General features: G+C 39.5%; 1 protein-coding gene across 2 annotated transcripts in view; it reads right to left on the bottom strand.

The window, feature by feature from the left end:
• Positions 1-1,286: 1,286 nt before the first annotated feature.
• Positions 1,287-13,123, bottom strand: part of LOC139016881 (aldo-keto reductase family 1 member D1-like) — a 45,842-nt gene continuing 34,005 nt past the window's right edge. For both annotated transcript variants that reach the window (XM_070425056.1, XM_070425058.1), the window contains 4 exons: positions 11,225-11,334; positions 10,339-10,504; positions 4,791-4,873; positions 1,287-1,329 (listed from right to left, as the gene is read on the bottom strand). In XM_070425056.1, the coding sequence (XP_070281157.1) occupies positions 1,287-1,329; positions 4,791-4,873; positions 10,339-10,504; positions 11,225-11,334 (402 nt within the window). The remainder of the gene's footprint in view (positions 1,330-4,790; positions 4,874-10,338; positions 10,505-11,224; positions 11,335-13,123) is intronic.

Raw genomic sequence — 13,123 nt, 5'->3', positions numbered from 1 at the left:
TGGATCAATGTTTGACTTTAGATGAATATTTCTCTCTCTCTCTTTCTTTTTCCCCCTCTTTCTGCCTCTTACTCTAAAAATCAATTAAAAAATGGTTTGATAGGTATGGTCCCTCCTCCACCCCAGCCCTCTCAAAATACTTTGAAGTGATTTGACAACTGAGATCAGGACTCAAGTTTCTGTTCTTTCATTTTTGTTTCTGTTCTCCTTTTTCTTCCCTCTCTACCCAGTGCTAAATGTGTACTAGGAACTTGATCACTTTTTTAAAAATTGAATTGAATTCAGATGACAAGCCCACTACCCCCACAACAAAATGGAGATCCATGTGGTTGAGTAAGTTACCATAGTTTATTAATATTTGTGAACAATACATTTTTCAGAGCACAGCATTATAAATATTAATATTAGAATCAGTGGAAATAATGAGTACAGATCAAATGTTTTTAAAGTCATAATTTCTCAGAAGTGTATGTTTTCAGGTCTGAAGATTATAAGCAATTGGTTTGGACAAATACTTTTTATTTTTTAAAAAGTATTTTGTGGACAAATACTTTTTAAAGACCTCTCTTGCTCTGTGAAAGTGACCCAATATAAATGAATAAAATATATTGCTTTTGTGAATTGAAAATAGATATATTTCTCCTGCAGAATTCTGATAATCTTCTTATTCACTTTGAAAACCTTCGAGTAAAATTACCAGTGATCTTTGGAACTTGCTACATTGAAATTGACACAGTTATCCCAGACATATTTTTAAAATTTTATAAAGCTTTTTTCGCTATGTTATTTAAAGGCTTCTTTTAAAATAATTATCTTCGGACTGTCTTACAGTACAGGGTTTTATATGTGAATGTTGATAGTCTGAAGCCATTTTGCATAATGCTGGTTGTATGATACATGGGAGCAGGAGTGATAGGCAGTAAGTTGTGATCACCAGTTATGTTGAAGCTCGTTCCCTTTAAAGCGTGCAAGAGAAAACTAGCAGTTATCCATCCCTAAAGCTGGGTAAAATGAATATAAAGTGATGGAAACCCACAACCACCAAATCATTATGGCTTTGCTGAAAATTTAATTATTTAATTCCCAACTATTATTTCAACAGATTTAAACATTTTTTTTTCTTCAACATAGCTAAGTCAAAGTCACTTCTCTTATACAGAAGTTAAGCCCATCGCCACTTCATCTGAGGGTAGTAAATCCCTTTTCACTTCCACGTGTGGGGGAATCACCCAGCCAAAGGTGATGGTACACACGCAGGGAAAAATAAGTGCAGGAGGTCTCTCAAGTCAGTATTCATCATGGAATGGATATTCAGGATGACCAGACCAACTGCCAAAACAAGGGAAAAACTTTCATTCCAAAGTCGCACAGCTGTATGTGTTACTAGCATCTTCTGAGGATTTCAGCGACCACTCCCTCTCTCTGTTAATCATTCCTTAGGTTTCTTACCCATCTCCTCCCAGTTTTCATCAAGCCAGCACTTTTACTAAAGCCCTGGAGGTTTCAGTGTGTGTGTTTGGGCATGGAGGGGGCTGGTTGCCTCTACACCAACATTTTGCTCAGAACAAAAACACAGGAGGTGAGTGAAGCCTGCCTCTTTCCAACTCCTCGCTCCCTTCAGCAGTCCTGATAGCGGAACCTCATAGGCACTTCTCTTCACAGCTCTGTCACCAAGCAAGGTCACCCTCTTCTCAGTACAGTGCTTCCTCCCCCTTCTCACTAGGCCTCCTGAGAGTTGATAGTTTGAGATCTAGAAGGTAATGACCAGCAAAGGAAGTTTCTGCTCTAGTGATGACAGTGATGATGTTGAACCTGTCTCTTAAATAGCAATAGCATAGTACTCATACAAGTACTATGAGCTTTCAATTAAAATACACATGGACACAGACAATAGGGTCATGAAGGCCTGGGGCAGGGGCCAGGGCAGGCTAGAAGCGATTAATGGGGGAGAAAGGGGACATATGTAATAATTTCAATAATAAAGATTTAATTTAAAAATTTAAATATAAATTGAAATAAAGTACAGATTAAATTACAGAAAAAGGCTGTGAAATCCAGTCAAGAATAAACTGGATGAAAAACAAAAAAGACTCATGGCCCAACATGCCTAAATAATGCATTTTTTTGACCCATTGGGCCTAATATTTGTTTCTCCTTGAGATTTTTCTATTCCTTGTATGATGACTTATTTTTTCAGTGTTTCTAGAATTAGGTATTAAACATTTCAAATGTTAAAATAAGTAACATTACCAACTAATTGTCTATAAAAATAATCAGTACATTGGTGGACTGACTACATCCTACTATATATTCCTAATTTAATATTTATTCAATATAAAACATTTATTTTCAAAAGCTATTAATTAGCCTACATGTTTTTTTATTTCTGAGTTTGTTTATTCCTTCATTCTTGCAGTTAGATGTCAAAATATTTTTCTCTGGAAAATACTCCATAGGAAGCTATTTTATTCATTCAGAAATGGATTCAGAAATTTGATATTAAGGCACAGTAGTTTTTGACTCTTGAAATACTTGGGGTCCAAAGTATCCAAAGTATATGAATTATTTTTATGAGCATTTATATTGCTCACTTAAAGAGAAGATTTTAAAGAGAAGATGACTATTCAGGTGATCTGAAGAACTGGAAATATTAATAAAGAATATTAAGAAGAAAAAATCATGTGTATGTATATACATACCATGTGTGTGTATTCACTTTTTATTTTCAAGGACCGATAATATCCTATCTAATAATAAACAAAGATTGAAATTAATCATACCTCCACTACACTTCCCATTGGCTAATCAGGAAGATATGCAAATTAACCACCAACAAACATGGTGGCCGGCAGCCACGCAGCTGAAGTGAACAGGAGGCTTGCTTGCTCCAGTGATGGAGGAAGCCAAGTTTCCCCGCCTGCTGCGGCCAGGCTCTGTGCTCCAAAAGCAACAAAGTTGCAATTATATAAGCTAAACAAACCCCAGATACCTGCTTTCAGCAGGCCGTGGCCTCGGAGATGGAGCAGAAACCAAGTTTCAATTATAGAAGGTAAATAAATCCCAGAATAAAAAAAAAGAAAAAAAGGAGAGGCTGGGAGCTTAAGTCGCTCGTGGGCTTGGCCAGCCTGAAAACCCTCAGCCCCTATCCAGAGTGGCCAGGCACCCCCGTGGGGACACCCACCCTAAAGGGGGTGTGGCCAGCCTGAAAACAGCCATCAGCTCCTCATACAGGCTGGATAAGCACCCCAGTGAGGACTCCCATTCTGAAGGGGGTGCGGGCAGCCTGAAAACAGCCATCAGCCCCTCATCCAGGCTGGACAGGCACCCCAGTGGAGACCCACACCCTAAAGGTGGTGTGACCAGCTGCAATCAGCCATCAGCCCCTCACTCAGGCTGGCCAGGCACCCCAGTGGTGACCCCCACCCTGAAGAGGGTGTGACCAGCTGCAAATAGCCATCAGCCCCTCACCCAGGCTGGCCAGGCACCCAAGTGGGACCCCCACCCTGATTCGGGACACCCTTCAGGGCAAACCAGCCAGCCCCCACCTGTGCACCAGGCCTGTATCCTACATAGTAAAAGGGTAATATGCAAACTGACCCAAACAGCAGAAAGACTGGGAATGACTGGTCACTATGACACACACTGACCACCAAGGGGCAGATGCTCAATGCAGGAACTGCCCTCTGGTGGTCAGTGAGCTCCCACATGGGGGAGCTCTGCTCAGCCACAAGCCAGGCTAATGGCTGCCAGTACAGCGGTGGTGGTGGGAGCCTCTCCTGCCTCCTCAGCAGCGCTAAGGATGTCCGACTGCAGCTTAGGTTTTCTCCCTGCTGGCAAGGGGACATCTCCCGAGGGCTGCCGGGCTGCCAGAGGGATGTCTGATTGCCAGCTTTGGCCCAATCCCGGTGGGAGCAGGCCAAAGCTAGCAGGTGGTCATCCCCCGAGGGGTCCCAGACTGCGAGAGGGCACAGGCCGGGCTGAGGGACCTCCCGCCCGAGTGCACAAATTTTTGTGCACAGGGCCTCTAGTTAGAGAATAAAGGGCTATGTCATTAAATAACCGAATCTGGCAACATTTGAAGAAGTGTTAGGAATTTTACTTGTAGATGGATGGAGCTAGAATGGTGGAGCTAGAAGTTTCAAAACTTATCGGTGAGCATTCATCTAAAAATAATTTCTTGATTAGTCAAAGAACATATATACATAGCCCATAGTTACAGACAACAGTATGGTGATGGCCAGAGGGAGGAGGGGAGGTGGTCTGAGCTGGGTGGGGGGTGGGTAAAGGGGGGAATGGGTACATCTGTAATAGTGTCAATAATAAATAAAATAAAACTAGTTTCTTGGCTCTCAACTTGATGCTCTTTCTACTACACTCCCATGTATCTGTCTCAGGAAGTATTTTTTATTGATTTGCGCATCACTTTGATTTTTAGGAAGATACATATGGTGTTTGAATACTTGTGGTGTGATTGTATTAATTTGAATTGTATTATTTATACACTATGACTAAATTCTTCTTAAGGTCTTTAGCATGCCATGACTTAACCTGTAATAGGATGTGATATAAATGCCAGAAATCCTCTTTTAAATAAAAATGTAGATTTACAGGGAGTTCCTAGAATGAATGTAATTTACCCAGACCAATTTCATATTCAGAATATACTGCCAGTGGCCTTTAGCCTTGTGCTTTTTGGGGACATTGGTCCAGGTTCATAAGAGCCCACTTGGTGATGCTTTTCAATCTAACACCGCTGGGTGGTACCTGACTAAGGATCCCCCAGAACTCACTCGTCCAGACCCATTAAGCGGAGATCTCTATTCAAGGTTTCGATGGTCTTCATTTCTTCCGTAGTGAGAGAAAAGTCAAAGATCTGAAATAACAGAAATAAAAGACAGACATTTAAAAAGATAGAAAATGGGTCAAGGTTGGGATTATGGAGTGGTATCAGCAATTGGAAACTTTCTAAGATTTTTGAACATCTCTGAAAATGTCTAAGAGGAGTTGGTCTAGTGCTGGGGGTCCACCTAATGGCAGTGGAACAGGAATTCTCTTCTGCACTTTGTCTTAAGATAATTCTGCTAGGGACATCTTACAAGAAATTTTAAATGCTGTGAAACAATGTATGTTCACAACATCTGAAGAATTCTTATTATTTCTGGATAAGATGCTGAACTTTTGATTCTGGACTTGAGTCTGTGTACACTAAAAAAATATTCCCTTATCTCTAAATTTTCTTTTGTACTTTCAAAAAACGTTTGTTTTGTCCTTTTAATCACTTCTCTCATTATTTAAAAAATATTTCTATTGATTTCAAAGAGGAAGGGAGGGGGAAGTAGAGAAATATCAATGATGAAAGAGACTCATTGATTGGCTGCCTCCTGCATGCTCTGCAGTGGTGATTGAGCCCGCTACACAGGCATGTGCCCTGACTGGAATCAAATTGTGACCTTCTGGTTCATAGGTTGATGCTTAATCCCTGAGCCACACTGGCGGTGCTGAACAGTAAAGTTTTGAATCCATGAACACTTTTGTTTCAGATACCTCCAAATTTGTAGTTTTTGTTGTTGTTTTCTGTTAATCCTCATCTGAGGATATTTTTCCATTGATTTTTAGAGAGCGTGGAAAGGAAGGGGAGAGAAAGAGAGAAACATTGATGTGAGAGAGACACATCAATTGGTTGCCTTCACATGAGCCCCTGACCAGAGCCAGGAATCAAGCTCTTGACCAGAATCAAACCTGGGACCCTTCCATCCCCAGGCTGATGCTCAATCCATTGAGCCAAACCAGCCAGGGCATAATTTGTAGTTGTTTTTTAAAAATATTTTTGATGAGCCTACACATTAGTCATGCAGTGGCTCTCTCTTTTAAGATGGCTAAAAACAGTGTCTATGACTTTTACTGTGAGTTATTTGGGAAAGTGTTAAAATACTGTCGGTAGTTGATATTACTGTCCAGTATTCTTTCTTCTCTTGGCTAATCACAGAATCCCACTTTTTCCTTTTATGAACTTCCCTTCCACCATCTAGTAGGGCTGTTTGTCACATGACCTCAACTCCAGCATTGGAATAGGGATGACTGTCTACTTAAGGATTAATGCAGCTGGTGACCTTAAGTTGAAGCAAACGGTCATTTACCGTTTTGAAAAACTAGAATTTTAAGTATTATGCTAAATCTATTCTGGAAAAACAAAGCTGGGATGATAACATGATTTGCTGAATGTTTTGAGCCCACTGTTGACATCAACTGTTCAGAAAATCAATGAATTTATTTCAAAATATGACAATGTACCCAGTCACTCAAGAACTCTGATGGAGATGTACAATGAGATTAATGTTTTCAGGCCTGCTAACACAACATCCATTCTGCAGCTTATGGGTCCAGGAGTAATTTTGACTTTCAAGTCTTATTATTTAAGAAACTAGTGGCCCAGTGCACGAAATTTGTGCATGGGGGAGGGTGTGTTCCTCAGCCTGGCCTGCACCCTCTGCAATTTGGGACCCCTCGAAGGATGTCCTACTGCTAGTTTACAGGGATCATGCCTAAACCAGCAGTCGGACATCCCTCTTGCATTCCGGGACTGGTGGCTTTTAACTGCTCACCTGCCTGCCTGCCTGCCTGATTGCCTGGAACCACTCTGCCTGCCGGCCTTCTCACCCCCAACTGCCACCCCCCACCCCACTGCCAGCCTGCTTGTCCCCAAATGCACCTTCCTCGCCAGCCTGATCACCTCAAACTGCCCCCCCCCCCCCCCCCCCGAGCTGGCTTACTCGCCCCTACCTTCTCTCGCCAATGGCCTGCTAATACCTAACTCTTCCCCTGCTGCCCTGCTCACTCCAAACTGCTCCCCCCCCCCCGCCCCCGCTGTCCTGATCACCTCCAACTGACCCCCACTGATGGCCTGGCCCCGTTCCCCACCAGCCTGATAACCCACAACTGCCCTTCCCTCTTGGACTCTAACCGCCTCTCCCTCGGCCCTGCCACCATGGCTTTGTCCAGAAGAACATCTGGAAGGTTTCCTGGAAGGTCTCCCAGTCTAATTAGCATATTACTCTTTTATTAGTATAGATATATTTGTCTGTAAATATGGTTATGATTTCAGCTATGAGTAGGACCAGGTCAAATTTTATAGAATGGGCCTTTTATTACAGATGATTTGCCATGTATGCATTTTTTCTAAAGAAGTAAAAATTACTTTAAAAAATGTTTCAGGAAGACTTTGAGAAATTTACAGTATCTGCTTTTCTTCCAAGAAAGTTGTCACTTTTATGCCAGAGTGAGAATTATTTGTATGCTTTGTATGTCAGCATTGGGCCACTGTGACTGGGGGGCACTTAGCTTGACTTGAGAGTAATTATCTTGCTCACTGGCTGGGAGGGAGGGTGTGTGGCAGAGGAGATAAATACTCAGTTCTGGATTATTCATAGATTGCTGACTTTCTGGATTGATTGTGCAAGCCCCTCCTTTTTTTGATGTCCACCTTCTGTTGACAGACATCTACCCTGGGAGATAAATGAGATGAAACTCTTTTTCTTTTCATTGTAAAAAGCATTTGAATACCTAAGGTGTGATAAGGCCACCTAGCCATCCACAGTCAAGGTACACATTTTCATGGAGGATGTTCCCACTCTTGAATAAATTAAAACAATTTTTTCCTTTTAATTTAAACTTTCTTCCCTAACTGTTTTCTTGTTACTTAAAAGGTAGTTTTTTTTGAAACTACGTCCAAAGCTTTTCAAGCTGTATATGTCCTTGGAATGAATTTATAAATAAGAATTGAGCCGGGCTGGTGTGACTGGGTGGTTTAGCATCGACCTATGAACCAGGAAGTCACAGTTTGATTCCAGGTCAGGCCACATGCCTGGGTTGTGGGCTTGATCCCCAGTACAGGGCGTGTAGGAGGCAGCCAATCAATGATTCTCTCTCATCATTGATGTTTCTATCTCTCTCCTTCTCCCTTCCTCTCTGAATCGGTAAGAATATATTTGAGAGAGAGAGAGAGAGAGAGAGAGAGAGAGAGAGGGAGAGAAGAGTAAAAATGTTTGTAAATAAGAAAACATGTATTTGATGCTCTTAGAAAGTCTTATTTTCTTTCATTAAAACTTGTGCAGTATAGGGAACTCCATAGATTCCCTAATTAGAAGAAAGTCAGAGGGAAAGGTACTAATTCAGAGTTCCTTTGAAAATGTGTCACTTACATATTTTTTTATGTTTATTTTTTTTAAATCAAAAACTGAAATGTTTTCTATTCAGAAAATATATTTGGATCTAAATATCTTCTATAATTTTAACCCTAAAATATCAATTTAAATATTTTAAAAATGGTTGGGATGTTTGTTTTTTTAAATAAGGTAGGTTACTGGAGTTCTACATGTTACTGGATCACCTGGGGTAATTTTCTGATTGGGAAATTAAGAATTATAGTCAGGGGGGAGGACATGAGAATTTTTAAGAACATATTCAATTTACTTTAGAAGCCGAACCTCTCTTATCATGTGACTTGTTTTGTATGTTTGTTAAACTATATTATCACAGAAGCATTGCTGCTATTGGGACAAACAGTGACCGTTGATTTGGGTCACTTGAATGTCCACTGTCTGTTTTAATTTGTATGTTCATTTTGACTCTGTCATATGCTCAAACTTCAGTGGAAGTCATGAGAACCTATTATTTTTGCCTGCTCCCTCTTTTACTTTGGAAATATTCATTTTTACTCGGAGGGACCTTAACTTTGATGTCAGGGATTGTTTCCATTGCCAACTGTTTTCTTCCTTGCCAAGTAAGAGACTTATTGTGAACTCTTCAGTGATGACTTCCCAAGGATATTTGCAGATGTGATTGGGAAAAGTCATTTTATCCCCAACCTTTGCATGTCAGGTGCTGGGGTGCCGGGGTGCTGCCTCGCCTACGCCCCGCCTCTCTGATCCAGATGCGGCTCTCTCTCCCTCCGATCGCCATGTCAACCACCATTCCGCCCGGCTTGCGCCCTGGCTCTCTCTCCCTCTGATCGCCATGTGATCACGGGACCGCAGGCGAGGCAGACCCCTGTGGCTCTTGCCTGCTGCCTGGGTTTCCTATCACTGTTTTTCTGTCCTTCCCCTTTCGCCTCCCATCATTGTGCCTATGTATGCAAATTAACCGCCATCTTTGTTGGCAGTTAATTTGCATATTGCCCTAATTAGCCCATGGGAAGCATAGTGGAGGTACGGTTAATTACCCTTTTTGTCTTTTATTAGATAGGATATGTTTCATAAGGCTATAACTGCTATAGGTAGGGATTCTTCTGAGGGATCTGGACAAAGTAAATTGAAAACCTGGAAAGGATTCACATTGTAGATGCCTTTAAGAACATTCCTGATTCATGAGAAGAGGTAGAAATATTAACATTACAGGAGTTTGCAAGAAGTTCATTCCAACCCTCACTGATAACTTCAGTGGAGGAAGTAATCACAAATGTGGTGGAAATAGCAAGAGAACTAGAATCAGAAGTGGAGCCTGAAGATGTGACTGAATTGCTGCAATCTTATGATAAAACTTGAATGAACATGGAGTTGCTTTTTATGGGTGAGCAAAGAAAGTGGTTTCTTGAGATGAAACTTACTTCTGGTGAATATGCTGTCAGTATTGTTGAAATGACAACAGAAGATTATTACATAAAGTTAGTCCATTAAGCAGGACCTGAGAGGATTAACTTCAATTTTGAAAGAAGGTCGGTGGGTAAAAATGCTATTAAACAGCATCACAGATGACAGAAAAATTGTTTATGAAAGGAAGAGTTAATCAAAATGGGAAATACTATTTTTTTATTTAAAGAAATTGCCAGAGCCACCCCACCCTTCAGCAAGCACCATTCTAATATTTTTAGAATTTTAGCCCATCAACATTAAGGCAAGACCCTTCACCAGCAAAAAAACTGCGATTCACTGAAGTCTTGAATGCTGGTTAATAATTTTTAGCAATAAAGTATTTTTAAATTAAAGTATGTACCCAAATAGACATAATACTACTTAATAGTATAGTGAAACATAACTTTTATATGTACTGGGAAAGCAAAAAATTTGTGGTAGTTTATTGCATTTCACGCTTTATTATGGTGGTCTAGAATGGAGCCTGTAATATTTCTGAAGTATGCCTGTAATGTACAATCAGCAAAGCAATCCCCAAAGTGCTAGCAATAGTTTCAAATTCAGCTAAAATTAAATGCAGATATTTGCAGAGTGGGTCAGGGAGCTGGTATAAAATAAAATATGAAGGCGTTACAAGTTTCTTTTTAGTCTAAACAAAATTATTTGAATAAAAAAATCCTACTTTTCACATTTTCAGAAGCAGTTCTCTTACCTGAAAGTTTTGTTTGATCAATGTAGGCTCAAAGCTTTTAGGAATGACAACTATCCCTCGCTGGATGTTGAAACGCAAAGCAACTTGAGCTGCAGTCTTATTGTACTTTTTCCCCAATGAGTTTAGAAGTTCATCCTCTAACAAAGGTTCAAAGTATGTAGTCAACCTTAAAAAAATAAAAACATGCATGTTATTTAGCTAGATCAATGAGAAGCAGTGGTTAATCAATCCTCCTTCTCTGTCTTCCCATTCACCTGGTAACCTACCAGGACATTTCAGGTCACCTGTAAGCAATTTCTGTGATTGCTGAGTCCTCAATGAAGAGTTGTTCTTTGTGTGGGAAGATCAAGAGAGGCAAATTTATATTGCTGCCTTTTTGAGAAAGTACATATGTTTTGATGTATCTTACAGAGAGGGCTGGGCTGAAAGAAGACATATGTGAGAAGGCCGGTAGCTTGAAGTGGAATAAGTAGAAATACAACTCTTGGAATCATAATAGAGTAGAAAAATTTCTACTTTGGTCTATGAAACACATCATATAGAAGTGTTGCCAATGATTACAGAGATAAAAAATTCTAAAATTTCAGAATTTAGGCCATAGAGACTCTATCAAATAACAACTAAACTAGCATTTATGGATCACCTCTGTATTTTAGGCACTGTTAGGTAATTTTATACATGTAGCATAATCAATTCCTATAACATCTCAGTGAGGAAGTTTTATTAGCTCAGTTTGGATATATGGAGAATGACCTGAAGAGTTTAAGTAAGTTTCTTAAGATTACACAGCCCAATAGAATCATTTAAATAAATAAAATAATTCACATTAGCCTCATACTCTACATCAAAGGAAACACTTCCTGAAGAGACATATAGTATTACTTACCAGTCTCGATTATTAGAGATCCCCAAAGGAATAAATGCAACTATGAGAATGTCATGTTGTTGGCAAAATTCCAGGAGTTTTGTCTGAGTGAAATATGGATGGCATTCCACCTATGTGGTTGCATTGAAGAGCAGAGCACAAAATTAAGGCCTTGTAGGTGAATGCAATTTTATATAGTTTTAAAAAATCTTTTAAATAAACTTCTTTTTAAAGTATTATGGATAGTGAGACAAATTCTAAATATTTTTCCTAACAAGGAAACTTACATTGTTTATATACTGGCGAAGTTAATTATGGCAAGGTTAGTAAGGGCACCATCTGTGAATTAATTATAAAATAATTGGGGGGTGGAATTCAATTTTGTGTCCCTATCATAGTTTCAAACTTGAAATGAACAGAATCAGTTATTTATAATAAACATCCTAGAAAATACAATTTCTATAACAAAGAGTCTCAATGTTCAGATTAGTCTTAGTAAGTAGAAGCAACATGTTACTGAAGCCCTCTGCTCTAGCTATCAAACATCTGAGAATATTTTCACAAGAGGAAGAACATGTATGAAACTAAATTTAAAGATAAATTTTATTTTCTTGGATGAGAGTTCTATTTATTTTTTTACATTCAACATTGAAAACAGTAAATATTATACAGAGAGGACAGAGGCAAAATCTTTGGGAGTATCACTGTGGATGCTGCAAACTGTTGAAGTTGGGGCTTCTGAAGGGCTGCAGTATTGGTAAGCCATCTCTACAGTATTGCTGTGCTTTGCTTTCAGACACCACACAACACATGAATAGGCTCAAGCTGTGATCTTCCAAAAGGTCTTGCCTCCTTGGTCAGATATATTTGTGTAGCTGATCAACATTCTTGTGCCAACAGATTAGGATATTTACTCATTCGCATGAGGTGACACACTGTCAAATTTTTGCTCTCTTTTTCATTCTGAGATAAAAAGTTACCATCTTTCTCTATATACTAGTAGCCCGGTGCATGAAATTCATGCACATTAAAAGGGAATTAATTGCCCTAACTGGTTTGGCTCAGTGGATAGAGCATCGGCCTGCGGACTCAAAGGTCCCAGGTTCAATTCTGGTCAAGAGCATGTACCTTGGTTGTGGGCACATCCCCAGTAGGGAGTGTGCAGGAGGCAGCTGATCGATGTTTCTCTCTCATCGATGTTTCTAATTCTCTATCCCTCTCCCTTCCTCTCTGTAAAAAATCAATAAAATATTTTTTTTAAAAAAGGGAATTAATTAGCAGAGATATTTTAATATTGCTATTAGCCCTTTCTCTATAATAGAAATGTGAGAGATGAAAGGAAATTAGTAAAATGTATATGAAAATAATATATAAATTTATTAATAAATAAACAGTAACAGAAGGATATAAGAACAACAGAGGCATGGTATAAAAACGATGAAAACATGATATGAAAACAGCAAAAACATGATATGAAAACAACAGAAACATGATATAAAAACAACAGTGATGCAAACAATGACTGATAAAGTGATTAAACTTATTCTAATATCTCCCTGTACACCACATTAAGAGTGACAACACTTTCTGAGTGCTGGACTAATTTCGCTTGTGATAAGTACTTAGAACTTTAACTGTAACATCACATGCTCTTCAAACTCGAGAGAAAGTGACATATAACTGACCATGTGCAAAAACGGGTTCAGGTAGTAATATGCCTACTTTGTCTGGAATTTGTTCTTGTGATCTATTAATAGTCATCACAAATGCTGGCATCATGGGAAACCGTCATTGAATCAATTTAAATGGGAGACCAGTGTCAGATGGGGACAAATTAATTCTAGGAATCAGAACAGCCTCTCCCTCTGCAGATCCTGTTAATACTTCAGTTTCGATAATGTTAGGTTGTAATCTATTGAT

Source organism: Myotis yumanensis, unplaced genomic scaffold (assembly GCF_028538775.1).
Source record: "Myotis yumanensis isolate MYYU_CA2020_CCGP unplaced genomic scaffold, mMyoYum1.0.hap1 SCAF_9, whole genome shotgun sequence".
NCBI classification, from domain to species: domain Eukaryota; kingdom Metazoa; phylum Chordata; class Mammalia; order Chiroptera; family Vespertilionidae; genus Myotis; species Myotis yumanensis.
This window is presented reverse-complemented; position numbering and strand designations above follow the sequence as displayed.